The 27,057-nt window shown below is 39.5% G+C and overlaps 2 protein-coding genes across 3 annotated transcripts in view; one reads left to right on the forward strand and one right to left on the reverse strand.

The window, feature by feature from the left end:
• DHRS9 (dehydrogenase/reductase 9) lies at window positions 1–26,616 on the reverse strand. Its single transcript, XM_003733169.5, has 5 exons — window positions 26,460–26,616; window positions 14,481–14,852; window positions 13,042–13,300; window positions 4,738–4,901; window positions 1–798 (listed from the first exon to the last, which is right to left on the reverse strand). The coding sequence occupies exons 2-5, from the start codon at window positions 14,791–14,793 to the stop codon at window positions 575–577; spliced, it is 960 nt and encodes a 319-aa protein (XP_003733217.3). The 5' UTR covers window positions 14,794–14,852; window positions 26,460–26,616; the 3' UTR covers window positions 1–574.
• The window catches only part of LOC100399209 (fibrous sheath-interacting protein 2-like), a 91,440-nt gene that overhangs the window by 21,895 nt on the left and 42,488 nt on the right, over window positions 1–27,057 (forward strand). For both annotated transcript variants that reach the window (XM_078327450.1, XM_078327451.1), the window contains exons 7-8: window positions 6,214–6,326; window positions 18,824–18,888. In XM_078327450.1, the coding sequence (XP_078183576.1) occupies window positions 6,214–6,275 (62 nt within the window). In that variant the 3' untranslated portion in view covers window positions 6,276–6,326; window positions 18,824–18,888. The remainder of the gene's footprint in view (window positions 1–6,213; window positions 6,327–18,823; window positions 18,889–27,057) is intronic.

The following is a 27,057-nucleotide window of genomic DNA, read 5'->3' on the forward strand; positions in this document are numbered from 1 at the left end:
TTTTTCTTTCCTTCTCTTTGCAGTTCCATCTCGTGTTTTACTGCTGTCCTTAGCTTATGCTAGTGTCACACAATGCCTGATCACCCTTTGTTTTCCTGTCCTTTTCAAAGATTATCAGGACTGAGCTTCAGTCCTTCAGAGGCATTTTAGGCAAGATAACAGAACATATCTATCCACTCATGATAATGTTTGACTCATCTTTAATATTTAGATAAGAGATGATACTCAACATCCACAGGTTACTCTAAATGCTGGGGACCGTAAGCACGGAGCAGGCCACAGTGAAGATAATTTTGAATGGGCAAGTCTTTCCATTTCCCTTACGTCATACCAAGCAGACAAAGCCTAAATACAGGGCCGGACTTGCCTATGTGATGTACCATTCCAGTTCTTCTTTTCTGAGAAAACTTGAGCAGGGACCCTGGGACACCCCCAGCGATGGTGGGACTCCCTTTTGTAATCCAAAGAAGCACAATCTAAATAAGTCCAGGTTGGAGCAGGTAAGGATAAAGGAGACGTGCTCTTGAAATCAGCCAATCGCATAGCCTGGAGCAGGTGTTTGTCGTCAGCTGAATCACACTGCCTTGGGATTAGCCAGCTCTGCTTTCTGTTTCAACAATAAAAAGTCTTGCAAGACAGCTGGCATGTGAGACAGAGGTATCCAGAAAATTTTGGCGTCTTTTCCAGCAGCATAGTGAGTCTTAGGGAAAAGACTTGTTAGAGCGTGGTCCATGCACTCTACCACCAGAGAGAGGTCCATGTTCACAAAGGATGTATTGCCCTTCAGTTTGTCTAGACCTAAAAGGAGACAAAAGCACATTTACTCTTTGGAAGAAGGAGAAAGCAGAGTGGAAGTCTAGGGAGCAAAGGATAGGAAATATACAAGGGTATTTGTTCTGAATTGTCCATTATAATTGTGGCTCCTTAAGAGGATTTACTATCTATTCCTCAGAAAAGATTACTGCAGTGCTTTCTTTAGACCAGAGGCTCTCAAGATTGGGTGGGCAGTAGAATCTACTGGAGAGCTCATTAAAACCCAGGTTTCTGGGTTCCACCTCCAGAGTTTCTGACTGAGGTATGAGCTGGGGCTCAAGAATGTGCATTTCTAACAAATTTCCAGATGATGCTGATGCTGCTGGTCCCGGGATCAAGCTTTGAGAGCCAGTGCTTTAAAGCAATGAAGAAATGATACTTCATAAAGCCCAAGAGGCCCCTAAGCCTAGAAAGTTGTATGTTTGATTTCTAATTTGCTTTTTTGTTTTGTTTTGTTTTCTTGTTTTTGTTTTTTTATAAAGACGGGGTTTCACCATGTCTTGCAACTCTGACCTCAGGCTGGTCTTGAACTCCTGACCTCAGGTGATCCGCCCACCTTGGCCTCCAAAGTGCTTGGATTACAGGCATGAGCCACCACTCCTGGCCTGATTTCTAATTTGTTTTAGGGGATTCTGTATCTATGGAAATTGTGGGTTGCACATGTGCTTGTGCATGTATGTGCATGCAATATGTCAATGTGAGTGTACAGTTGTATACCAGAGGCCTTTATGATTCTGTAAATAAAGAGAGACTCATCCCCAAATGTACTGACTCAGGAAGGTAGAAGGATCCCAGTTCTCATGCAATAAAATGTTTGAATAATGAATGAAGATACCTTTAGAGAGGCAAGTATTTTATAAGGGATTGGTGGTGGTTTAGAATCCCAGTCTTTTCAATACATGGTATTGGGAAAACAATATATCCATATGCAGAACAATGAGACTGAATCTTACACCGTATAAAGAAATCAACTCAAAATGGATTGAAGAGTTAAACATAAGACCTGAAATTATAAAACTACTAAAAGAGGCCTGGCATGGTGGCTAATGCCTGTAATTACAGCACTTTGGGAGGCTGAGGTAGGAAGATCACTTGAGCCCAGGGAGTTCACGACCATCCTGGGCATCATAGTGAGACCTCAACTCTATTTATATTAAGAAAAAAAAAAAGCTACTGGAAGAAAACATAAAGGAAATACTTCTTGACATTGGACTGGGCAAGGATTTCTTTGGATATGACCCGCAAAGCACAAAACTAAACAAAAGCAAAATGAGATAAGTGGGATTGTATCATACAAAAAACCTCCACAGCAAAGGAAACAGTTTAAAGAGTGAAGAGACAACATATAGAATGGGAAAAATATTTGCAAACTTTACGTCTTATGCACAGTTAATATCTAAAATACATAGGAAACTCAACAGCAAGAAAAGAAATAAGCTGATTAAAAAACGGGAAGAGAATCTGGATAGACTTTACTTAGAAGATACAAATGGCCAACAGGCATATGAAAAAAATGTCTGTCATCACTAATCATCAGGGAAATGCACATTAAAACCACAATGAGATATCACTTCACATTTGTTAGAATGTCTATTATCAAAAGACAAAAGACAGCAAGTATTGACAAGGGTGTGGAGAAAAAAAAACTCTGTATACTATTGGTGGGAATGTAAATTAGTAGAGCCATTATGGAAAATGGCATAGAGATTACCCCCAAAATTACCATATGATTCTCACATACTTTTAAAACATACCTGAGTTGTGTCTTCTCAAGGGAAAGTTTATGATGTTAGATCTTTCTTTCAACTTCAGGCCCACTGGCCACAAGTTGTTCAAAGAACCTAATAAGCCTTAGTGGCTATTTTAAACTCCTACTATCCCAGCTCAGGAAATTAATAAAAGATGACTTTAAATTTGTGGTCTACTTTGGGACTGTACCTTTGGCTGATCTCCAAGTCCTGACTTGGAAACTGTAATAGGAGCAACCAGTGTAAACCTGGGCTCAATGCCTTTGGCATTTCTGAGGCAGAACACATGAATCAGGAACCAAGCCAAAATAATTGGAGATGGATGTCAGAAATATGTTCAAAGGCATTTAAAAAGTATTGGTGTCAATATCAAACAGAAAACTCATTTAAATGAGGGGTTTTATTTCTGAAGTATTTAGTTCAGTCTTAGATGGAAACTTCAGAGTCAGGAACTGAAAAGTAGAGCGTTTGACGGCAGTGGTTCTAAACCTATAGTGGCGTGAGCACTAAGACGTTTGTCAGACCAGACATTTCAGTTGATATATAGATAATGTGTGTACGTGTGTATGTGTGTGTGTGTGTGTGTGTGTGTTTGGGTAGTGGTGGTCAGAGGAGTCAGTCATTTTAAGAACCCCTCCAGGGAGTACTAAACACTGGGGTCTATTGGGGGGAAAAGGGGAGGGCCAGTGCAGGGAGGAGCTGGGGAGGGATAGCCTTGGGAAAAATGACAAATGTGGGTGAAGGGGAGAAAGGAAGCAAAACATACTGCCATGTGTGTACCTATGCAACTGTCTTGCACGTTCTGAACATGTACCCCAAAACCTAAAATGCAATAAAAAATTTAAAAAAAAAAAAGACCCCTCCAGGTAGGTCTGATTTGGCTTTTAGCTTTGCCCTGAAAACTCCTGACCATGAACCTTGCCACAGTTAACTGTCTTATCAAGTCCACCAATCAAGAGGCATGAGCACATGGGGGGACAGAACTACACATAGTTAGGTGGAACCTTGCTCAACTCAAAGCCAGAGCTCGGTAAGTATTTCAGGAATATCAGGTAAACTTTAACTGAGCCAGGAAGTTTGTGGTGGAAGGGAAGCCCTGATAACAGGAGTCTGACCAAAGCCCTTAATGCCTTGTTCACATTATTGCGCCATGGCCAAGCAGAAATGGCAGGGGCAGGCTGCCTGGGTCCAAATCTAGCTCTTCCACCCACTGGTGGTACAATTTTGGTAATTTACTTCTCTATGCCTCTATTTCTATAAAATGAAGATGATAGTAGAGGTTATTTAGGGACTTTAAATGAGCATCCATGTAACACACTTAGAATGGTGACTAGCACTTAGTAAATATTTACTATTTGTTAGCCATCATTATGTCAACTTTATTTTTATTCTCCCATCTTTGACTCAATCTCTTGACTTGTTACCTCTCTTTCCATCTCATCCTTCATGTGTTCCTGCTCTAGAGAATTTCCACCCAAATAATTCTTTCCTGTCCTTTAGGTCTTATTCAAACCTGACCTGCCCCATTCTTAACCAGCATTGCTCTTTTCCTGGTCTGAATTCCCTGGCAATTAGAAACCACAGCATCTAGCACCACTTCTGGGCTATTGGATTACACCAAGAAGTAAAGGATCAGTTTTATGTGTGCTGCATTGCTTCATTGTTTTACATTCTCGCTTGGTTATTTCCTGTTGTGAACTAGATTGTAAAGTAGTTAAGGGTCAAAGGCTGAACCTTCTCTATCTTTGTAACCACCATAAATCCTTACACAATGCCAAGTGTACAGCTGGTGAGGAGGTATGGCAGAGGCGAAGATGTGGGCTCGAGTCGCCTGCCTGGGCTCAGGTCCAGGCATGACTAGGAGGTGTTGTGTAATCTTGGGCAGGACATTTCACTTTTCTAAGCCTCTGCTCGTTTTCTAATACATTTTGAGGAGTAAATGATATAATTCATAAGGTAGTTAGCAGATAACTTGGCTGTTTGTAATTGCTCAGGAAATGTTTATAAACAGAAGCGAGAGATGGCACTGAAATTAATAGGAGATCCCTGATCCATAGTTAAGATCCTTATTGGGGTATTACTCTGAGAGCCTTGTTATTTCATCTGTATTTGAATCTCCTTCATGCTGTGCAGGAAAAAGAATTCCCGAGGACTCTGGCCCCACCCAGAAACTCACTTTTTTCAATGTAACCTTCTCCATATTGTCGTTTGATGTCTGGAGACAGTTGCTCCCAAATGGCGAGTTTCTTTTCAAGTGTCTTTACTGGATCTGCCAAGTTTGTTTTGAATAATCCTGGTTCAATGCATGAGACGTGCACACCGAAAGCTTTCATGTCCCGTCTGTGAAAAGAACCCATTGAAGATGTTTAATCCAGGTTCGTTCAGAAAATACTTGCTATTTGGGTGACGATTTTCTCATGAATCTTTTCATGGAATCACAGATTTGGGTGCATTGGAGATCATTATCTTATTCTCCCTCTCATTTTGCAAGTGAGGAAACAGGTTGAGAGCGGTGAAGTGAGGGCTAGTTAACAGCAGGACAGGAGAGGGATCTGGGTGGACCCACCCCCTGTCCACTGTTGTTTCTCCTAGAGTGTTCTCCATGCTCTCATCATTAACTTAGTGAGCATTCAGGTTAAGAACAGGTTTCTTATCGGTACTTAAACCACCGTATGGTGAAATGAACTAATGATAGCCTGGATGGACAAGTTCACCTCCATTCTAGGAACATAAGGAGATTGCAGCACAAATGAGGACATGCTGAAGGACACAGTACGATAATCCCTGACGTGACTAACCTGCTCCCTGTGCTGTTGGGCAAGCTTTTTTTTTTTTAATCATGCTGTTGCAGAAAACCAAAAGCCTACTCATTCCCTAGGCATCGAGGTTTACAGGAATCATGGTGCCCTTTCTTTAAAGCAAACCAATATGCAGATGCTCCTTGATTTCAGATGGGGTCATATCTTGATAATCTCACTGTAAGTTGAAAATATCCTAAGTCAAAAATGCATTTAATATCCCTAACCTGCCGAACATCACGGCTTAGCCTACCCTGCGTCCAGTGTGCTCACTTACACTGGCCCACAGTGGGGCAAAATCATCTGGCCACACAGGGCCCTGCAGGACAGCAGTTCTTTACCCTGTGATTGGGTGGCTGACTGGGAGCTGGGGTTCCCTGCCACTGCTCAGCATTGCAAGAGAGTATTGTACTGCATATTGCTGCTGGTAAAAGATAAAATTCCAAATTCTAAGAAAATTTTATAATGCATGCATCTCACTTTGACACCATTGTAAAGTCGAAGAGTCACTTTTAGCATTGGAAGTCAGGGACCACCTGTATAAAAACTAGGGTATGAATAAATGACTTCTATTTCTACCAGGAATATATAATAAAAGGAAGTATTTATTCATTTTGTAGAACTCTTCATAGGATTTTTTAAAAAGCTCTATTAGTGATCTTATAATGTAATTTATTTTCTCTCAGGTTCTCCTTTCTACCAACATTACTATTGTAAAGTTTGAAATATATTTTACTAAAAATGCAAGTTAACTTGACCTTGAAAGATTCTGAAAGCTATATGACTTGTACTGAAATTAAAAAAGATTATTTCCCAACTTATGTTTTATTTACCTGTTGTCTGATTTCCTTTAGATAGTGGAAATAGCAGTGCCAAGAAGCTGTTGAGGAAGACTGTTCTCCCAACCGACTCATGAAAACAACATACTAGGGACAAGTGGCTTAAGCCCTCTGACTAAGCTTACCAGGTAAGTAAAAAGCATATGAAATCAGCATGCATGCTGGGAACATGCAGCTTTAAGGAGCCCAATCCTCTCTCAGATGGACTGCTGCCCCTAAACCCCCTACATACCAAAATTGTGGAGTTGCCACTGGATTGTGGCCTACCTACACACCATTTAAAATACTAGTCCTATGATTCATTTAAGAAAAAAACTCTTAATTGATTCGTTTGAGGCATGGCATAGCTGCATGGCAAAGCTCACAAATCCTTCAGTTGAAATCTTTTTTAAATGTGAGTAAATCTCCAAGTACATGTATTAAAATTTTATTATGCTACTGCTGCTTGTAGAGTGGAACCAAAGGTCAATGAAAGAGACTAATGACTAAAGGTCAATGAAAGAGACTAATGACCAAAGGTCAATGAAAGAGACTAAAGACCAAAGGTCAATGAAAGAGACTAATGACTAAAGGTCAATGAAAGAGACTTCATGACCTTGCTACTCAAAGTGTGATCCCTGAACCATGGGCAGAACCTGGAGCTTGTAAGAAATGCAGAGTCTCAGGCCCCTCTTCAGATCTACTTAATCAAAATCTGCATTTTAAAAAGATCCCCAGGTGATTCAAATGCACATTAATTTTTTGGAAGAGTTACTCCAATATTATTGTGTTTATTTCCTAGGAGAATCAAACTTGGCAACCTGATCAATTGGCAAAATGGTATTCCTCTATCTTTATTAATTTTAGTGGAACATTTTTAACCTTTTATTAGTAAACTAAACCTAGGTCCATGGTCTAGATCATAAACTCTATGTCTTCAACAAATAATAGTTGAATAAATAAGTGGAAGAATGGAAGGAAAGACTATATGTACCTAACTTGGTCTTCTCACTTGCCTGTGGTAGCACCACTCAACTGAATACCTTCCATGTGCTTCTCTAGTCCTTTCCTCCATCCTCTGTCTGCACATATCCTGGGAGGCTTACCTGCACTAACTATACTCTGGCTTCCATCGAGTTCAGTCTATTGAAAGTGCCAGTGGGAGATCAGAAAAGAGGTGAGGAGGTCAGATTAGTTATCCTCCTGTGGTGTCAACACTGGTTATTTGATCTCATAACTGAAGACAACAGCCTCTGTGTCTTCAGGTTGTGGAAAGTGCCCTATCTCTTTGTCCCTTCAGTCCTCTGAAGAGAAATGCCCCTACTGTCATTAGCCCCTAGATACTATCCTTTAGGATTTTGGTAGATACCTCACATCTGTTTTTAAATAGTCTTTTAAGCAAACTCTGTGCCTTTTACCCAGTTTTAATGTGCCACTATTTTCTGCCAGAATCTTGACTGAAAAAAATACTTGTACTTGAGGGGATTTAAACTGGTGGTGATAAGTTCTGGTTCCAGTTAAGATGGATTAAGCACACTTCCCCCAGTCTCCTCCATGGAATGAAGCTATAAAGCTTGGACAGCATGCATGGAGAAGCTATTTAAGAACTGGTGATTTTCTACTGAAGGTTTAAATGGGTTGGTACTGTTGTTTCTGCAACTGATGGTAAACCAACGGAGAAGCCTATTCCGATCTAGCCTCTCTATATGAGTCCCAAACTATTTGACAAACTGATCAAATGAATATAAATGTGCTGCCACTCTAAGCATCATGTGTTAAGGCAAAAAGTAAAAAGGAGTTACACTTAGTTCAACTCTGTTTTACCACTTACCAGCTGGGTGACCTTGTGCAAGTTAATTAATCTTTTTTCATTTTAGTGGCATTATCTATACATTGGGAATAACTTAAAGTAGAGCAGGATGAACAAATAGAAGCCTTCATTGATCATCCTCTCCTCAGAAACACCAAATTTTAAAATGCCACAAAAAGCTTCATAAAACCAAAACTCAGAGGAGTGATCACAGTACCTAACTTTAACTTCATATCACTGAGAGAGGCCCTGAAGAGAGCCAGAAAGATAGTCTTGAATTGTTGATGTTACTCCTCCTTCATAGACCAGCAGTGACCGTCTGTGTGTGCCATGGAGACAGAGTTTGCGTACTTGGGGTGGGAGGGAAAGCACAGGGATTGTGGGACTTTGCATTGGAACTCAGTGCCTCCCTGTCACAGTGGAAAGCAACACCAGGCAGAACTCAGTCAGCACCCACGGAGGGAGCATTCACACCAGCCCTAGCCAGAGGTGGAATTGCCCATTTCAGCAGATGGAACCTGAATGCCAGCAAGCCTCTGTGGGCTCATGTGCTCTGGGATTCTAAATAAAATTGTAATGCAGTCCAGGTCAGAAGGACTGCAATTCCTGGGGAAGTCCTCCTGGTGCTGTGCTGGTCTCAGAGACTGTGGACTTGGGGGGCAAGCAACCTAGTAAGATGCCAGCTTGGGCCCCCAAGGGAGTGCTTGTGCCACCCCTCCTGCAACCCCAGACAGCACAGCTCACAGCTTTGGGAGAGACTTCTTCCCTCTCTGCTTGAGGAGAGGTGAGGGGAGAATAAAGAAGACTTTGTCTTGGGACTTGGATACAAGCTTAGCCACAGTGGGATAGGGCACCAGGTAGAATCCTGAGGCCCCTATTCCAGGCTGTACCTCCTGGACAACATTTCTAGACTAGTCCTGGGCCAGAAGGAAACCCACTTCCTTGAAGGAAAGAAACTAGTTGTAGAAAAATTCATTACCTGCTGGCTAAAGAGCTCTTGGGCCCTGAAAAATCAGGAACAATACCCAAGGTACTCACCATGGGCCTTGGGTGAGACTCAGAGACATGCTGGCTTCAGGTGCAACCTAGGACATTCCCAGATGTGGTGGGCATAGGGGGAGACTCCTTGTGCTTCAGAAAAGGAGAGGGAAGAGAGGGAAGGAGTTTGTATTGTGGTTTGGATGCTGGCTCAACCACAGTAGAATACAGCACCAGGCAGAGTCCTAAGGTTTCTGACTCCAGGCCCTGGCTTCTAGTTGGCATCTGTGGGCACCCCACCCAGGGGTAGGGGGAACTTGTCACCCTGAAGGGAAGAACACAAGCCTCATTTCACCACCTGCTAATTGTAGAGCCTCAGGGCTTTGAGAAAACATAGGCAGTAGCCAGGTGATGTTACAGAGGGCCTTGGGTCTGACCCAGCACAGTCCCAATGATGGTGGTCAGGGGTGCTTGTGTCACTCTTCCACCAGCTTTAGGCAGCTTAGGATATGGACAGAAGCTCTACTTGTTTGGGAGAAAGTAAGGGAAGAGGATAAGAGTCTCTGCCTCGTAAACCAGATAATTCTTCTAGATCTTATCCAAGACTACCAAGTTGGTACCTCTGTGAGCCTATAAGAGGCACAGTCTTGCTGGGCTTGGAGTGTCCCCTAAAGAAGATATATGGCTGCAGGAACCAAAAAGTTATATCACAACACCCAAGTCCCTTCAAATACCTGGAAAGCCTTCCCTTGAAGGATGGGTACCAACAAGCCCATACTAACTCTCCAATGCACAGACATTAAAAAAAAATCTACAAGTATCAAGACCACTCAGAAAAACATGACCTCACCAAATGAACTAAATAGATACAAGAGCGGCCGGGCGCAGTGGCTCACACCTGTAATCCCAGCACTTTGGGAGGCCTAGGCGGGTGGATCACGAGGTCAAGAGATCAAGACCATCCTGGTCAACACAGTGAAACCCCGTCTCTACTAAAAATACAAAAAATTAGCTGGGCACGGTGGTGCGTGCCTGTAATCCCAGCTACTCTGGAGGCTGAGGCAGGAGAATTGCCTGAACCCAGGAGGCGGAGGTTGCGGTGAGCCGAGATCGTGCCATTGTACTCCAGCCTGGGTAACAAGAGTGAAACTCTGTCTCAAAAAAAAAAAAAAAAATAGATACAAGAGATCAATCCTGGAGAGACAGAGACATGAGACCTTTCAGACAGAGAATTAAAAATAGCTATTTTGAGGAAACTCAATGAAATTCAAGATAACATAAGGAATTCAGAATCCTATCAGATAAATTTGACAAATAGACTGAAATAATTAAAGAGAATCAGCAGAAATACTGGAGTTGAAAAATGCAATTCACATGCTAAAGAATGTGTCAGCCCCTTACCAGCAGAACTGATGAAGCAAAAGAAAAAAATCAGTAAGCTTGAAGACAGGCTATTTGAAAATACACAGTCAGAGGGGATGAATGAAAAAAAAAATAAAAAAGGAGGCATAACTACAGAATCTACAAAATAGCCTCAAAAGGGCAAATCTAAGAGTTATTGGCTTTATAGAAGAGGGAGAGAGAGAGAGATGGGGTAGAAAGTTTATTCAACAGAGAACTTTCCAAACCTAGCGGAAGATACCAATGTTCAAGTACAAGAAAGTTATAAAACACTAAGCAGAATTAACCTAAAGAAGACTGCCTCAAAGCATTTATTAATCAAACCCCCAAAGGTCAAGGATAAAGAAAGGATCTTAAAAGCAGCAAGATTTGTTTTGGAGATTCCTCAAAAACAGATAACATACAATGGAGCTCCAACCCAAACTGGAAAGGAAGAAGTCAAATTATCCTTGTTTGCAGATGATATGATCTTATATTTGGAAAAACCTAAAGACTCCACACACATAAAAAACTCTTAGAACAAATAAATTCAGTAAAATGGCAGGATACAAACCAACATATAAAAATCAGTAGCATTTCTATATGCCAACAGCAAACAACACCAGAAAAGAAATCAAGACAGTAATTCCATTTATAGTAGCTAAAAATAAAATGCCTAAGAATTAACCAAAGAAATGAGAGATCTCTGCAATAAAAACAATAAAACATTGTTAACAGAAATTGAAGAGGACACAAAAATATGGAAAGATATTCCATGTTCATGGATTGGAAGAATCAGTATTATTAAAATGTTCATAGTATCTAAAGCTATCTACAGATTCAATGCAATTTGTATCAAAATATCAATGACATTCTTTACAGAAATAGAAAAAAAAATCCTAAAATTTATATAGAAATACAAAAGACCTAGAGTAGCCAAAGATACCCTGAACAAAAACAACAAAACTGGTGGAATCGCATTACATGACTTCAAATTTTCTATAAAGCTATAGTAAACAAAACAGCATGGCACTGCCATAAAAATGGACACACAGACCCATGGAATAGCTCAGAGATCCCAGAAACAAATCCATACATTTACAGTGAATTCATTTTTGACAAAGGTGTCAAGAACATACATTGGGGAAAGAACAGTCTTTTCAATAAATGGTGCTGGGAATACTGAGTGTCCAGGTGAAGAAGAATGAAACCAGACCCTTATCTCTTACCAGATACAAAAATCATATAAAATGGATTAAAGATTTCAATCTAAGACCTGAAACTATGAAACTACTACAAGAAAACATTGGAGAAACTCTCCAGGACAATTGGCTGGGTCAAGATTTCTTGAGTAAGAGGCCACAAGCACAGGCAACTAAAGCAAAAATGGAGAAATGGTATCATATCAATTTTAAAAGCTTCTGCACAGCAAAGGAAAAAATAAAAAAGTAAAAAGACAACGCACAGAATAGGAGAAAATATTTGAAAGCTACCCACATAACGAGGGATTAAAAATTAGAATATATAAGGAACTCAGACAACTCTATGGGGAAAGGTCTAATAATCTAATTTAAAAATGGGCAAAAGATCTGAGTAGATACTTCTGGAAAGAGGATATACAAGTGGAACGTAGGTATATGGAAGGTGCTCAACGTCACTGATCATCAGAAAAATGGAAATCAAAAGTACAGTGAAATATTATCTCGCCCCAGTTAAAATGGCACATATCCAAAAGACAGGCACTAACAAACGCTGGTGATGATGTGAGAAAAGGGAACCCTCGTGCACTGTTGGTAGGAACATAAATCAGTACAACCACTATGGAAAACAGTTTGGAGGTTCCTCACAAAACTAAAAATTGAGCTACCATGTGATCCAGCAATTCCACTGCTGGCTATATCCTCCAAAGAAGGGAAATAAATATATCAAAGAGATACATACACTATCATGTTTGTTGTAGCACTGTTCACAATAGCTAAAATTTGGAAGCAACCTAAATGTCCATCAACAGACAAATGGATAAAGAAAATATGGTACATATATACAATGGAGTACTCTTCTGCCATAAAAAAACAATGAGATCCTGTCATTTGCAACAACATGGATGGAACTGAAGGTCATTATGTTAAGTAAAATAAGCCAGGTACAGAAAAATGAAGTTCACATGTTCTCATCTATTTGTGAGAGCTAAAAATGAAAACAAACTCGTGGAGACAGAAAGTAGAGAGATGGTTACTAGAGGCTTCAGAGGGTAGTGGGGCTGACAGAGAATGGTTAGTGTGTACAGAAATATAGAAATATAGCTAGATAGAATGAATAAGATCTAGTATTTGATAGCACAACAGTGTGACTACAGTCAATAACACTTTATCATACATTTAAAAATAACTAAAAGAGTATAATTGGATTGTTTGTAACACAAAGAAAGTAAAATAAGAAAGGATACATGCTTGGGATGTTGGATACTCCATTTACCTTGATTTGATTACTATGCATTGTATGCTTGTATCAAAACATCTCCGATAACCATATATATATATAGAGAGAGAGAGAGACACACTATGTACTTACAAAAATTAGATAAATAAATATGGTAGACTTCTTAAAAGATACTAAATAGGATGTCTTATACATAATAAGTATTCAGTGAATGTTTACAGCTATTATTTCCAAATATGTCAATTAATCTGATTTACCTTAAGCTGTCATTGAAACCTTCCACTGCATATTTGGATGGAGTATAGCCCCCTCCAACTATTGCAAGGCGACCTCCAACGCTGGAGACATTAATAACTCTCCCTTGAGCTTTCTTGACCAAGGGAAGCATATTTAGTGTCACACTGATGAGTCCAAACAGGTTCACTTCAACAGGTTCTCTGTAGTCTTCTAGTGTCAGCCAGTCAGTGGGAGCCAGCACACCGGGAACACCAGCATTATTGATCAGACCCCAGAGACCTAGAACAGAGAGGAAGGAAAAGAAGTGTGGTAAGATAGTACTTATTTGCCACCTTTGATGAAACTACAGCCCCTGCTTTGCACAATGGTGCCATTTCCTCCTTGAAGTAAGTCATTTTCCTACTCTGAAATACTTCGCAGTTTTGGGAAGTGATAGCAGAGAGGATGGGAGGCTAAATTGAAATAGTTGAAGTTCTCACTGTTATTCTATTTCTGGTTCTGAATGTCAAATACTGAAACTTTGTGAGTGAGTCTTTCTGTTTTTTAATCTCAGATGTAGAGTAAATTGATCTATTTTTCCTGCCTTGCTAGATGGTAAGGCCAGAGAATATTTATATAGTGTTCTGCATGGACAAAGAGTGATATCAATCTACTTCACACTTATTTTTGGTTAAGAATTCAGTCATTTGCTTGGGTTGTTTAAAATGGGAAACAGTATTGTTAAAGGTGTTGGAATTCAAGTGTTAAAAATCGAAGCCTTGTCAAATCATTACTTTTGAACTTCAGAGTATCAGCTATATGATCAAGATGTACTAGAAAAAATACCACAGACATTTGTTTTTTCCTTTGTGGATCCCAATGTCTTATTCATGAGAATATTTCAAACTTTATTCAAAGCCAATTAAAATTATTCTAGTTCAGAATGCAGTCATCGTAGCAGAATCTATTGCAGAATAAACATTTAATGGCTCACTACTCTACCTTAATTACTTGAGACACTCATACTCAGATTATCAGACTATTTTCAACCTTGCTCATTGAAAATATGTGAGCTCTAGAATCATTCTGTAGTGAGAAGTGGGTCCCAGGTACCAGACAGCAATTTGGGAATTGCCCTCATGTTCTCCTGTAAATTTTAACCTACATTCCTTTGCTGTATGTGGGGTGGGGGTGGGGGCGCGGAATAGAACTTCCCAGGAGAAGACCATGAAAAGTCAATGCTTTCATCTCAGCTGTAAATTCACCTAAGACTTAAGCCCGAGGGTCTTCTGGGCTGTGTTTCTCATGTACGCAGCAGCCTGTATTTGGGACTACTCAGAAGCTATCCTAAGATTAGAGAAGTACACAGCTGTATTTAGGAGACACTCTCTTGAAAGGCCATTTAAAACCTGAGTGCATTTAATTTAGCTTTCGTTACCTCCCTGTCCCTGTTCCATCCTCCCACTTCCATGTCTCTCACCTTTTTCCCCAACTTTGTCCTTCACCCACTGGGCAGTCTTCTTGACATTCTCTGGGTCGGTCACATCCAGAAGCACAGTATGAAGTCTCTCTGAGGTTTCTGCCTTTAAAGCTGTTGATCCTGATTCAGTCAGACAGGCAGCGATGACATGAAATCCCTTTTTATCAAAAGTTTTGGCTGCCAAGTTTCCAAAGCCTGAGTCACATCCAGTGATAAAAATGTACTTATCAGTGATGTCTGCAATCTTTAGATTTCCTTTACAAGTCCACAGAAAAACACAGAGGATTAGGAGGCCTAATACCCAAAAGAGCATTTTTTCCCCTGTGTGTGATAGGTACACTCCTTTCTTGTATAATAAAAGAAGATGGTGTCCTGAGTGTTCAAAGTGAAAAAGAAAATTGAAATTAGAACCACCAAGGCATTATAACCCAGGACTGATGAATTTGACATATTTTAATGCATTTGTGTGAATAAATAGAAAGTTAAAGAAACAATAACTCTTATTTGATTGTTTGTTGGAAAGATGGCCATCTAAATGATAAATTGCTCGTCTAACATAATGCAAAAACTAACCAAGTAGTATTCGGAAGAATTAAACAGAAGAGAGGGAGGAGGGGGCCATGGTAATTGACATGAGCCATTGAGTTGACATGACCAACTGGAGCTGTGTGGAGTGATGGCATTAATCCCAGGAGTGAACTCATCTGTCAGGAAGACAGACTCTTAGAGTAAAATCCTCCCTCTTGCTAGTTCCTAAATCTTACCTCTTGCTAGAATGGGCTTAAAATCTATTAGAATGAATAATTCAATTTTAATTGTTCTGTCATATTCCCAATTATCTTCAAACTGTCAGGCGAAGAACAGCATTTTGGTGTTGCCACTAAGCAGATAGCCCCAACTTGATTAACCCATTTTAAATGGGTTAATATCAATCTTCAACCCAATTCTGAGATCGTTACAACCCAATGCAGAGGAGTATTAAAGTGGGAGGCAGCAAGTGAGTTCACCAAGAAAGGGTAAGATACATGGGAAGCAATTGAGAGAGAAATGCAGGCAATGCACCATGTCCCAAACCAGACTCCCATATCCTCAAATTCTGTCTTCTCTGAAGACCTGTCTCCTGTGGGGAAAAGAGCACATGGACAGAGGATAAAGTAAAGCAAAACTATGCTGTAAAACTGAAGATTTGACCATATATGCAGCACAACTACTTGGAAAATTAATTTTGTCAGGGTTAGAGGTAGCCTAGGGCCTAAAATCAAGCAGGTAGAGGGCTTTCTTTCCCTTTTCCTCAGAAGCCTGCATCTGCATTTCCCCTCAGCATATATTACCATGGGGTACTGGGACCAGGGAACAGCAAGCCGTTCAGAAAGAAGTGAACAAGAACCTGAGGGCTATGCCTGGGTGCCAAGGCTGTATGGTTGGCTGCCTCAGGTCTGAGTACTATGGGCCCAGCCCTCCACACTCATAGCCATGGGGCAGCCCAAGAGAATGAGATCATCAGCTCCCTCACCACAGAGGAGCAGGTCTGAATTGGCTCTCTTAGCCTGTGGAAGGGAGAAGGGCTAAAGAGAGCATCACATGTGGGAAAGACTTTATTTTCTTCCTCTATGACCCAAAAAGCTTCCTCCTGTGTCCATGCAATGTAATTGCCCTTATTCTTGACCCACCCTTAGACTCAAGAGGGGCTTTGAGTGCCTCACAGAGAACAATCAGTAGTCCCTGAGTTAAAGTTCATACCTTGCAAATGCTTTTGGAATCATAGCTATTCCTGGACACTGTGTTCAATAAGGAACTTCTAGGCCAAGTGAGTTTATAGACTTTGGACTTTATTTTCTTACAGTTATTTTCTGATTTTTCCTTTGAATTATTTTTTAAAATGCTTATAAAAGTAATTTATGCTCAAGAAACAAACAGGAAAAAAGAAAATAGTAATGATTGTAACCCTTGACTCAATATTTTTGTGCATTTTCCTCATTTTTTCCTGTATATGTAAATTTTTCTTTCTATATCAAGAAATATAAACATACAGAATTTTAAACACCATGCACGCAGACACACACACACACACACACACACACACACACACACACTTTATTTCTACTGCTATATGAGAAACCGACTATTTCAGATTTTTAAAAATTCAATGTAATGTCTTCTTCATGTCTCAAGAAATTTTGGGGCTCTGCTTTTATCTTTCTTTCCCCACAATATCTATAACTAAAGGGAAAAAAAAGGATAAAATTGTTATTTCGGCCAGGCACAGTGGCTCATGCCTGTAATCTCAGCACTTTGGGAGGCTGAGGCAGGTGGATTATGAAGTCAGGAGTTCTATAACAGTCTGGCCAACATAGTGAAACCCCCTCTCTACTAAACGTACAAAAAAGTAGCTGGGAGTGGTGGCATGCACCTGTTATCCCAGCTACTTGGGAGGCTGAGGCAGGAGAATCACTTGAACCTGGGAGGCGGAGGTTGCAGTGAGCTGAGATCATGCTATTGCACTCCAGCCCCAGCACAGTGTGAGACTCTGTCTCAAAAAAAAAAAAAAAAAAAAAAAGAATTATCAGTTGATAAAAACTACCTCAGGGGAATATTAAAATATGTTAGGTTTGGAAAACCTGCTTGATTCTTGTGGTGTACTGTGACTATTTCTAAAATAGTCAAGTTTTTAGACTACTGTGGCTTAATTACTTGGGATAATTTTTCTAACTCTTTTCTGTGTAGGAGTTTTGAATTGTTGCAAGTCAATGTCCGTAGCAGCATTTCCCCTTCTTAAATACATTACAAATGTGTAATTATGGGAGGGGAAGTGCAAAATTACATATTTAAACCTTTTAAGGAAATTTCATATTTGTGAATTCAACTAGTATAGTGTTTTGCTCAAATCTAGCTTCAGTAAATAATCACTGAATGGCTGCATATTTAATATATTTTCTGAATAGATTCTGTAGCTTTCACTGCAATCTAAACTCCTAGGGGAATTATTTGAAGATGACAAATTTTGTGGGGTTTTATATTCTCTAGAGCAGAGAGTTGAAAGTTTTTGTTGTCATTTTTTTCCAGGGGCACACATGAGGGAGTAACAGTAAAATAATGGCATACATTAGTAAGGCACTGTATGCTGCACTTTCACACACAAGTCTCATTTTGTCCTTTGAACAGTGTTTTGAGTTAGAAAGGGCATATTCTTTGCCTCAGAAACCGGCTCAAAGCAACAAAGTGATTTGCCAAGGTTACTGGGACTGGAGTGCTATTCCACTATATGAGACAGATGAGGGGTGCTGGGGACTGGAGCGCTCCACTCTGGGCTGGGCTGAGAAATGTCCAAGCTGACAAGCTGAGCTGATAAAGTCAACACCTCACAGCTTGCCCATGCTTGCTGAGAGGCTGGGATAAAAGTCCATTGACCAAAAGCAACATCTGACGTCTGAAGTTGTAGCTACAGTGTCATCTCCCCTCATGGCCTCCTCTGTCACAGTCTAATAACTGACTCAAGATCCCAGAGGGAAAGTAGATGAGGGAATAGGGGAAGGGAAGCCACAAGGAGGATATGTTCTTTTCCTGTGCATGAAACTGAGTTACCAGCCCCAAAGGGATTGAATTCAGTTAGATGGATGACTTGGGCATCTATGAAAGCATCTCAGTCAAAGGGATGCATCAGAGCTTTGAGAGGGTCTGTGGATCGAATTCAGGGATTTCTCCATTTGGATAGGAAAAAGATTCCACCTTTTTTTCAAAACTGTAACTGAAGTTTAGCGCAATCTTCAATTATCAAAGAAACAACAAACTATGGTAGTATTTGTAGTGCCTGTGATTTTGTTACTAATAGAAAAAGTGAACATTTTCATGTTACACTGCATTTGTTGGAGTTATCTCAAAGTATGATTAATGCTGATTACTACTTTAAAATTATGGTGGTTATTGTTCCTGCCACCATATGATAATAAAATAAACATAAATATTTTTGATGTATTTCAATGCAGTAGGTTTCTTTTGTAACACTATGTATTTCACTTCAACTGTAAAAAATTATTCTCACTTCTGAGGTAGCTGTGGTAGTGACAGTCATGCCAATCCAAATTTCCTAGGACATACTCCAAAAAATATGTACAATTCAACAAGAAGAACAAATAAAATGCATGCCACCACCAGAACTAGAAAACAGACAATCCAAATATTTCAAATTATTTGAGAAAATAAGCACAGTTGAGCCCTGAACAACATGGGTTGTTTGGATCCCGTAATGGGATCCAACTGCCTGGAACCACTTATGTGCTTATTTTCTTCAGCCTCTGCCACCCTCAAAACAACAAGACCAACCTCTCTTCATTTTTCCTCCTCAGTCTACTCAACATGAAGATGATAAGGATGAAGACCAATATGATGATCCACTTCCACTTAAAAAATAGTAAGTGTATTTTCTCTTTCTTATGCTTTTAATTATATTTTCTTGTCTCTAGCTTACTTTATTATAAAGGTACAGTTTATAATACATATACAGAATATGTGTTAATTGACTATGTTATTGGTAAGGCTTCTGGTCAACAGTAGGCTATGAGTGAAGTTTTGAGGGAGTCAAAAGTTATATGTGAATTTTCAACTGCATGGGGCGTCTAATCCCTGCGTTGTTAAAGGGTCCACTGTAAATCAGTTGTGGCTTTACATTGTTAGAAAGAGGAGTAGCAAATATGAAAAGGGAGAAGCTGGAACAAACCCTGTGGAGTGGGATTATAGTTGGAAGAATCAGTAAGAACTCATGGTTTTTAATACGACTAAGTAAATATAGAAGTAGGTAACTTTCAGGCTGGGTGCAGTGGCTCATGCCTGTAATCCCAGCACTTTGGGAGGCCAAGGCAGGTGGATCACAAGGTCAAGAGATCAGGACCATCCTGTCCAACATGGTGAAACCCCATCTCTACTAAAAATACAAAAATTAGCTGGACATGGTGGTGCGTGCCTGTAGTCCCAGCTACTCGGGATGCTGAGGCAGGAGAATTGCTTGAACCCAGGAGGCCGAGGTTGCGGTGAGCCAAGATCATGCCACTGCACTCCAGCGTGGCACCTGGCAACAGAGTGAGACTCTGTCTCAGAAAAAAAAAAATAGGTAACTTTCTAGATCTACCTGATGAGCTAGAAACAATGACACTCCAATAGCAGTGAGCATACCAAGGGCTCAGATACTGATTTCTAAACATTGTGTTCATGTGCTTTGGAAAAGCTAACATCAGGGCTGAGCTGGGATGGGAATGTACAAAATAAGCCTGGAGCATCTTATGCTACAAGCAAGTAAGTGCTCAAAGAATGCTGGAGTTATATCACTAGTACATAGGTGTCAGCTGGAAAGGGCTCCCACTGGCCAAGAATGAGACGATTTGAGCATCAAAGCCAATAGTGGATAATAATCCATTGAATAAGATAGGAATTCATGAATCCATTCTGAAGTAAATGAATCGATAAGGGTCAAGGGAAAAGATTTCCTCAGAATTAATATGCTCATCTAATAAGTGTCTGAGGAATGATGGAATTAGAATATAACCATTTGGCAACTGACATAGTGACAATGGTTTCAGGCAGGAATGATCAATAGATGCTAAAACTAGTGGGTGAAATTTGGATGAGAGATAGTAATTATAGAATCTCAAAGAATCTACCTGTCATGTACTTTCAAATTAAAGAGAGAATAATAGTGATTATAGTGGAAAAATCTGACAGATACCATCTTAACCAAGTGATAAGGATTCACATCACTAGTTATGGAACAAACCAGTGTCACATGCCGTTGGATATGGCACGCAGGGAAACACAACAGCTCTACTGTGCAGCACCCAAAGCTGATTATGAATGGGGAAGCATCTTCCAGTGCTACTAACTATATGGCTGTACTCTTCAAAAACATCAAAGTCATGAAGGAAAAGAAATACTGAGGACCATTTCAGATCAAAGGAGACCAGCAAGATACAACAACTACATGCAACATGTGATCCTGGATCAGTTTTTTTTTCTTTTTTCAGAAAGAACATGATTAGGCCAGTAAGTGAAATTTGAATCAGATCTTAAAATTTGATAAATAGTATTGCATTAATATTAATTTCTCAATTTGATAATTATACTATGATGATGTAGAACATGGCCTACATTTTAGGAAATACATGTTGAAGTATTTAAAGAGTAAAGAGCATCATGTCTTCAACTTACTGTCAAACATTCAAGAAAATAATAGTGATATGTATGTAAATACATAAGCATATTAAAACCACAGATATACCTATGTATATAAAGATAGAATGAGAAGGCAGATGTGGTAAAATGTTAATATTTGAGGAATCTGGGTTGTCCTAGTCTCTAAATGTTTTCATAATTCTGAAATTATTTCAGAATAAAAAGTTAAAAATTTGGCAAAGGAAAATAAAGCTTTTTTTTCTGTGAAAGTTTTATTGGGATGTTTTGGGTGTCATGCACAAGATAAGTAAGAACCCCAGAATTTTGAATATAGTAACTTGGACACCACACTACCTGTTATCTACACATTGGTAGGCTCACCCCCACAACTACCAGAGAAGAACAAAAGCTCAGACCAAAGTAGTTGGATTCCCTCTTTACTCCTCATCCATTTCGCATCCCCCTCAATATCCACCTTCTCTATGCAAACCCATTTTTTCCTGATGACAAGCAAACAGGCCCTTTTTTGCTGTTAAGAATGGACTCACATTAAAATGCACTGTCCTCATGAGGTACAGCTCTGGGCTGAGGGTCGTTCAGGCCTACAGTCTAAATCCTAGGAACTGCAAATGTTGACCTAGAGTTTTGCTAACACTGTCCTTACCCCAAGTATTTTTGTCCAAAAATGCTGGTTCTGCTTCAGTCTCTAGGTTCACATTCCTCTAGACCACTTGACTAAGTCAACCACAAACACACACATATCTTTGACCTCTAGTAATATTTTAGCCAAGATGCCACCTCTGAGCAGCAACCTGGGTCAGAGCCATGAGAACATGACCTATACACAAAGCTGATTGATGGCCAATTGGTTCATTGACCACTGAGAAATAAATGAGTAACAGCGATTGTAGGGCTACCTCAAACACACTATGCTAGCTGTGATTGCCTCTGCATGGCCCCTTGGTCCCAACAATTCAGAAACTCCAGGAACTGACCTTAGTTGCTTAAGTTGTTTGCTTATCTGTTGTGTCTTTCAATTTATCTCACAACAAATTGTTTAATAGGGCATAAATCTCTTGGTTGGAGGCAGTAGAGCAGTAGTTAGGATTCCAAACCTCAGAAGCAAGCAGGCAGAGACACCATCTCAGTGTTACTATCATCAGATGGCCCTTGGACAAATTAACTTTTTTTTAGCCCCATTTTAACTTTTTTGTTAGCCTCAATTTTCCTACTTGTAAAATAGAAGTACAACATCTACATTGGAGAGTACTGAGTGAGGTAAAGTGACCTAATGTCTGTCTTGTTATCTTCAGGGCAGAATGAATCGCTTTCACTTTATGAGGCAGTATACTCTGTGTATTGCTCATATTTGGGCATGGGTTCCTCCACCTCAATACTTTTGATATGTTGGGCCAGGTAATTATTTGTTGTGGAGTCAGTCCTGTGCATTGTAGCATGGGATTTAGTGGCATCCCTGACCTCTACTCTCTAGTCAGCAGTAGCACCCCTCCCCCAGTTGTGACAACCAAAAATGTCTCCAGATAATGCCAAATGTCTTCTGAGAGAAAAAATATCCCCCAGTTGAGAACCACTGTTCTAGCACTTCCTAGTTTTGGGACTCCAGAACATCATAGCACTAGAACTACTTTTTTGGAGACTTAGTCATTGGTTCCTTTGTAGTGTCACAATGATGAGTTTCTTTTTTTAATAGGCTTAATGGAAAAGTTGTGTTGCCTTATAAAAATTACTCATATTCTTCTGCTGTAAGCATTAATTTCTCTCTATATAAATATTTTTAAATGTCTTTTTGTCATCAGGAGGATAGGAGGCTGATATGGTTTGGCTCTGTGTCCTCACCCAAATCTCATCATCCAGTCACCTCCCGTTTGGTCACTCCCTCAAGGTTTACCCCATGCTGTTGACACCATGCTGTTCTCCTGATAGTGAGGCAGTTCTTATGAGATCTGATGGTTTAAAAGTGGTGGTTACCCCTGTGATCTTCCTCTCTTCTGCTACCATAAAGAAGGTACTTGCTTCTCCTTCACTTTCTGCTGTAATTGTAAGTTTCCTAAGGCCTCCCCAGTCATGTGAAACTGTGAGTTGGTTAAACCTCTTTCCTTTGTAAATTACCCAATCTCAGGCAGCTCTTTATAGCAGCGTGAAAACAGATGAATACAGAGGCCATTAGCAAAGCCAAACTTATGTATGATACCATTTGTGAGTTTAGAAATTACCAAATTAGCCCTCATAGTATTTGCGAGGTCTGGATTCCAGCTGTGCCTTTTGAGCTTGAGCACTACAAGCTGCTCTGGGGATACCCTTTGATAGGTGGCCAGCTGACTCCACAGAATTCAAAATATCCTCCTAGTAAATCTATGGTCCTCAAGTTCCTGGTTGATCAAGACAGGGAGGAATGATAATAACTACTATGATTCATTGAGTACTTAACATGTTCTAGGCCCTCTTCTAGGATCTGTAAATATTTATCTTATTTACACCTTACCATAAAATTATCCTCATTATAGAGAGGAGGAAACACATTCAGAAGGTCTGTTTAATTGGCCCCAGCTACAAATGTAGTGGTGATTCTGGGACTGACACCCAGACCACTGAATTCTACCACTGCTGTCTACATTCCCACTCAACTCTGGGCTATGCATACACTTCTCTACATCACCAGTTCCTTGCATGATACTTGCCATTATGTTGATGTTTACTAAATGTTGTACAGCAAAGAAGGAAAAGAGGAAGGAATGAAGGAAGTCTCTACTCTAGCTCCAGAGTTCTAGTGATAATTGGATTAATCTTTGAGATCTCTGAATTGTTGGGTCAAAAGGATAATAGCAATTATACTATAATATTCACATTTCCAATTTTGATAACATTAAAAAATTTGGGGAAGTGTTTATGTAATATTTATCTCATGTAATTGTCAAGATATTTCTTGTGTAGAGTAGAGGTCAAAACTACGGTCACTTGCCAGAGAGTGACCAGAACTACAACTTCAATCTCTGAACTTTTAAACTGTGTGAAAAGAGAAAGAAGAACTGCAAAGAGATGAACACATTATGAGTTGACAGTGGGCACAAGAACACTTTATCAAAAGTTTTTTACCATACCACAAAGATTCAAAAGAAACCAAGAAAGGAGAACTAATTCTGTCTTTCATACACCATGCACAATGATTTATAGTAACTGCCTGTCAGCAGCCAAAGGAAAAGATTACAAGTGCTCTCCTTGATCACTTCTGCTTTTCTTAACTTTCTCTTCCTGGATTTCTTTTCATAGTACAAAAGTTTAAATAGGATTTTTTTCCCACTTCTCTTATTTACCTTCCTCTGTTCCTTAAAAATAAATGACATATTAAAAAAAGAAGAACAGAAAATATCTCAATATTATTGTGAGTTATACTTTTTATAAGCAATGTGGAGTTCTTCTCGATAGTTCCTCCAAGACCAGTTGATTTTATTTCCACATAACTTCGTGAAGTGTTTCCGTTTATAAAGCAATACCAAAGGTGGTCAACCACACTGACAGGAGTTTGTAGAATCTTTATTTACTTCCATTGTGTTGCAATTGTGGCCCAAGCTGAATCAACAACTATGATGTTTACCAAAATACATCAAATAGAAAGCATTGAGCAATGATCTCCTGAAGTATTCTCTTTTTGGAGTTCTCTTGCACAGGCTTTCTTAATACTGAAAGCCACTGGACATGTATGCCCCCTATACATTGAAATATTGTAAACCTAGTTAACTTACACAACATTCCATTTCACTTTTTCCTTTTCATTGAGGTAAAAAAAGAACTATTTTTTGTTGTTGTTGTTGTTTGGTTGGTTTAAAAAAAAAATCCCAAGTGGTCTTTTAGAGATTTCTGGTGCACTTTAAGAAAAATGAACACTGGAACCTATTGACACAAACTAAAGAATTATGTTTCTGTGAAAACTGTTCAAATGGGCCACCCAGAAATCTGAAAAAAAATTTTTTTAATGGAGCCAAGGGACCCTATGTTATATGTGCTTGCATTAAGCAACAAATGCTTTTTTGAGAGTCTGACTGTAATAACAATTATAATAATTATTTTCCTGCTGATGATATATAGTTGAGTTAGTATTTACCATCATGGGAGGGCAAGTCCCTTACTCAATGGATGAAGAAGCTCCTCCTCTGGTTAGTTACATTTCCCTTGATTCCTGCTTCCCTGAAAGTGGGAGGTAATCTTTGGCTGCCAGACTGTGCTTTGAGTAGTGGGACAGCGAGGCATGGAGTTCATGTGTGCTTCCGCTACAGATTCACTCAGACAGCCTCATCAGGACACAGCTGCCCTCCCTCCCACCAGAGGTGGACCAACTCCCTCACATAGGGAAGATTTACTGGATTTGCATTTTGCATTTTTAGTTCTAAGGATAGAAGCACCTCTGTTTTTCCTTTGCCTTCCTTCAAAACTTTTAAATTATAATTCACCATCATGTCCGTAACTATTCATTAATTATCCTGAGTCCCTCCTAGGTTTATTATTTTGACAATGTTTCCTGACAGTATTAACAGGTTAAGAATTATTGTTAAAGCTATGATTATTTATGGTCATTGTATAAAAATTACTAGCTGAGAAAGATTATATGTTATGCATAATTATCATTTGTAGTCACAGGCTTTAAGGAAAGCTCAGAACATAGAACATATGTATAGATTCCAAAAGCGTGTTCGAAACTTCATGATATTTCAGCCACAGTGATCTTTAAGCAGAAGAAAAGGTCTGAGTTTTTAAACACTGTCCGTTAAGATAGTGACATTTGTTATAAGAGTTTTAACACCAATTCCCATTTTCTACCCTTTAAATGTTTGAGTTAATGATTTTTTGTGTGTACTTAAACATTGAGATTTGTTCTAAAATCTGAGCACCTCTTTGAATATTAAAAATAGAATATGAAGGTGATGTAACATTTAACTTTCACTTTATGCAGCGTGTAACCAAGGACATTTTTAGAGCAGTTAATATATGCCAAGGGTTACTAAGATCAATAGCACAGAAGCACAGTCTGCCCTTGGTCTAATAGTATAGCAGGACATTTCAGAGCCATTGTACAACTCTAACTTGATTGTTGATTTGAAAATATATTTATTGAAGTACACCTGTTAAACATCAAGCCATTGAGAGAGAGCCATATCACTATTTTAAAAACCAAACCACCAGGTCATAAAATGGGGAGTAAGTACCTGAAGCAGACTTATCGCTGCCACCCCAGGTTCCAGGGATCAAATATGAACTGTTGGGAATTTCCCTGCTTTTTCATAACCTACAAGGCATTTTTCTTCCTCAGTTAGTGTATATATGTATGTGTTCACATAAACTGACATCTGATAATATTGATAAAGCAAACAGATTAACAGATCAGACGTGCAGTTGACAGTGAATCTGTTGCTTCAGTAAGAAACTCATCTAAGATTCCTGCGCTTTTTGGAAATTTTAGCCCTCCAGTTTCCAATTAATCATAAGATTCAGAGAGGGTGTCAAGTAGGCACAGAGAAAAATAACAAAATACAAATTGAAATGGGATGCTAGGATGCTAAAGGACATTCAAAGAGAGTCCTGGAGGAGTTTAAGGCAAGATCCCAGGTCACACTGATATCATTTCTATAGTGAGATGCACCCAGCTCCCTTCACTGGATTCTAATATGTTACAAAAAAAGAAGTAGCAACAGTTGACCACAGCTTGAAAGACCATTGATTCATTCTGCAAAAGTGAGAAAAATCAAAGAAAGTTTAGATTGACTTGATAAATAAAAGAATAAATGACAAAAACTGTCATCTAGTTACCTTATTAAAGATGAAGCGTGACACAGAAACTGTTGGTGGACTTGCTCAGCTGATGGCAGCCTTCTGCTGTGCACGGGGAAGGAAGAGTTGTGCCACCCTGGCCAGGCTGATCCTCTTGAGGTCGAGGTGCCTGGGTTTCTGTCAAGCTCTGAGTACTACATGTGTGAGGACTCCTCAGGTTCTCTCCTTGCTCTGTGAGTCACTCCCATTGTGACACAACGTGATGACTAAATCTGTCCTGAATAGCTCATAAAAGCCGAGAAGTTGTAGCTCACATGTTTCAAAAGGAATCAGCAGTATAAATTTAGCCACTTTTAGAAGAGATTTAAAAATGATTAATAACATTCATTTTATGATGAGTTCAATCTCTTGACCAAATTCAGCAGCAGAGATAACATAACATAAAAAAATTTTGTAGACTGCCCAGTGCATTGTTTGGATACTTTTCAAATTATGATTATTTTTCATAATCTCCATTTTTTTCCCTTCCTGTTAGCATGCCTTTGCTTCTGTAACACTCCTTCCCTCCTAAGAGTATAAGTAGGAGAAATCATTCTCTGAGATTTGTGTTACCATTTTTCTTAAGATTGGTGAGCAG

The sequence above is a fragment of the Callithrix jacchus genome, chromosome 6, assembly GCF_049354715.1.
Source record: "Callithrix jacchus isolate 240 chromosome 6, calJac240_pri, whole genome shotgun sequence".
Classification (NCBI taxonomy): Eukaryota; Metazoa; Chordata; class Mammalia; order Primates; family Cebidae; genus Callithrix; species Callithrix jacchus.

Coding starts and splice junctions, on each gene's coding strand:
- DHRS9 (XM_003733169.5), bottom strand. CDS start 14,793: ATGCTCTTTTGGGTATTAGGCCTCCTAATCCTCTGTGTTTTTCTGTGG. Junction 13,301..14,480: donor GGACAAAGTTGGGGAAAAAG/GTGAGAGACATG, acceptor TCTCTGTTCTAG/GTCTCTGGGGTCTGATCAAT. Junction 4,902..13,041: donor GGTTTCAATGACAGCTTAAG/GTAAATCAGATT, acceptor TTCTTTTCACAG/ACGGGACATGAAAGCTTTCG.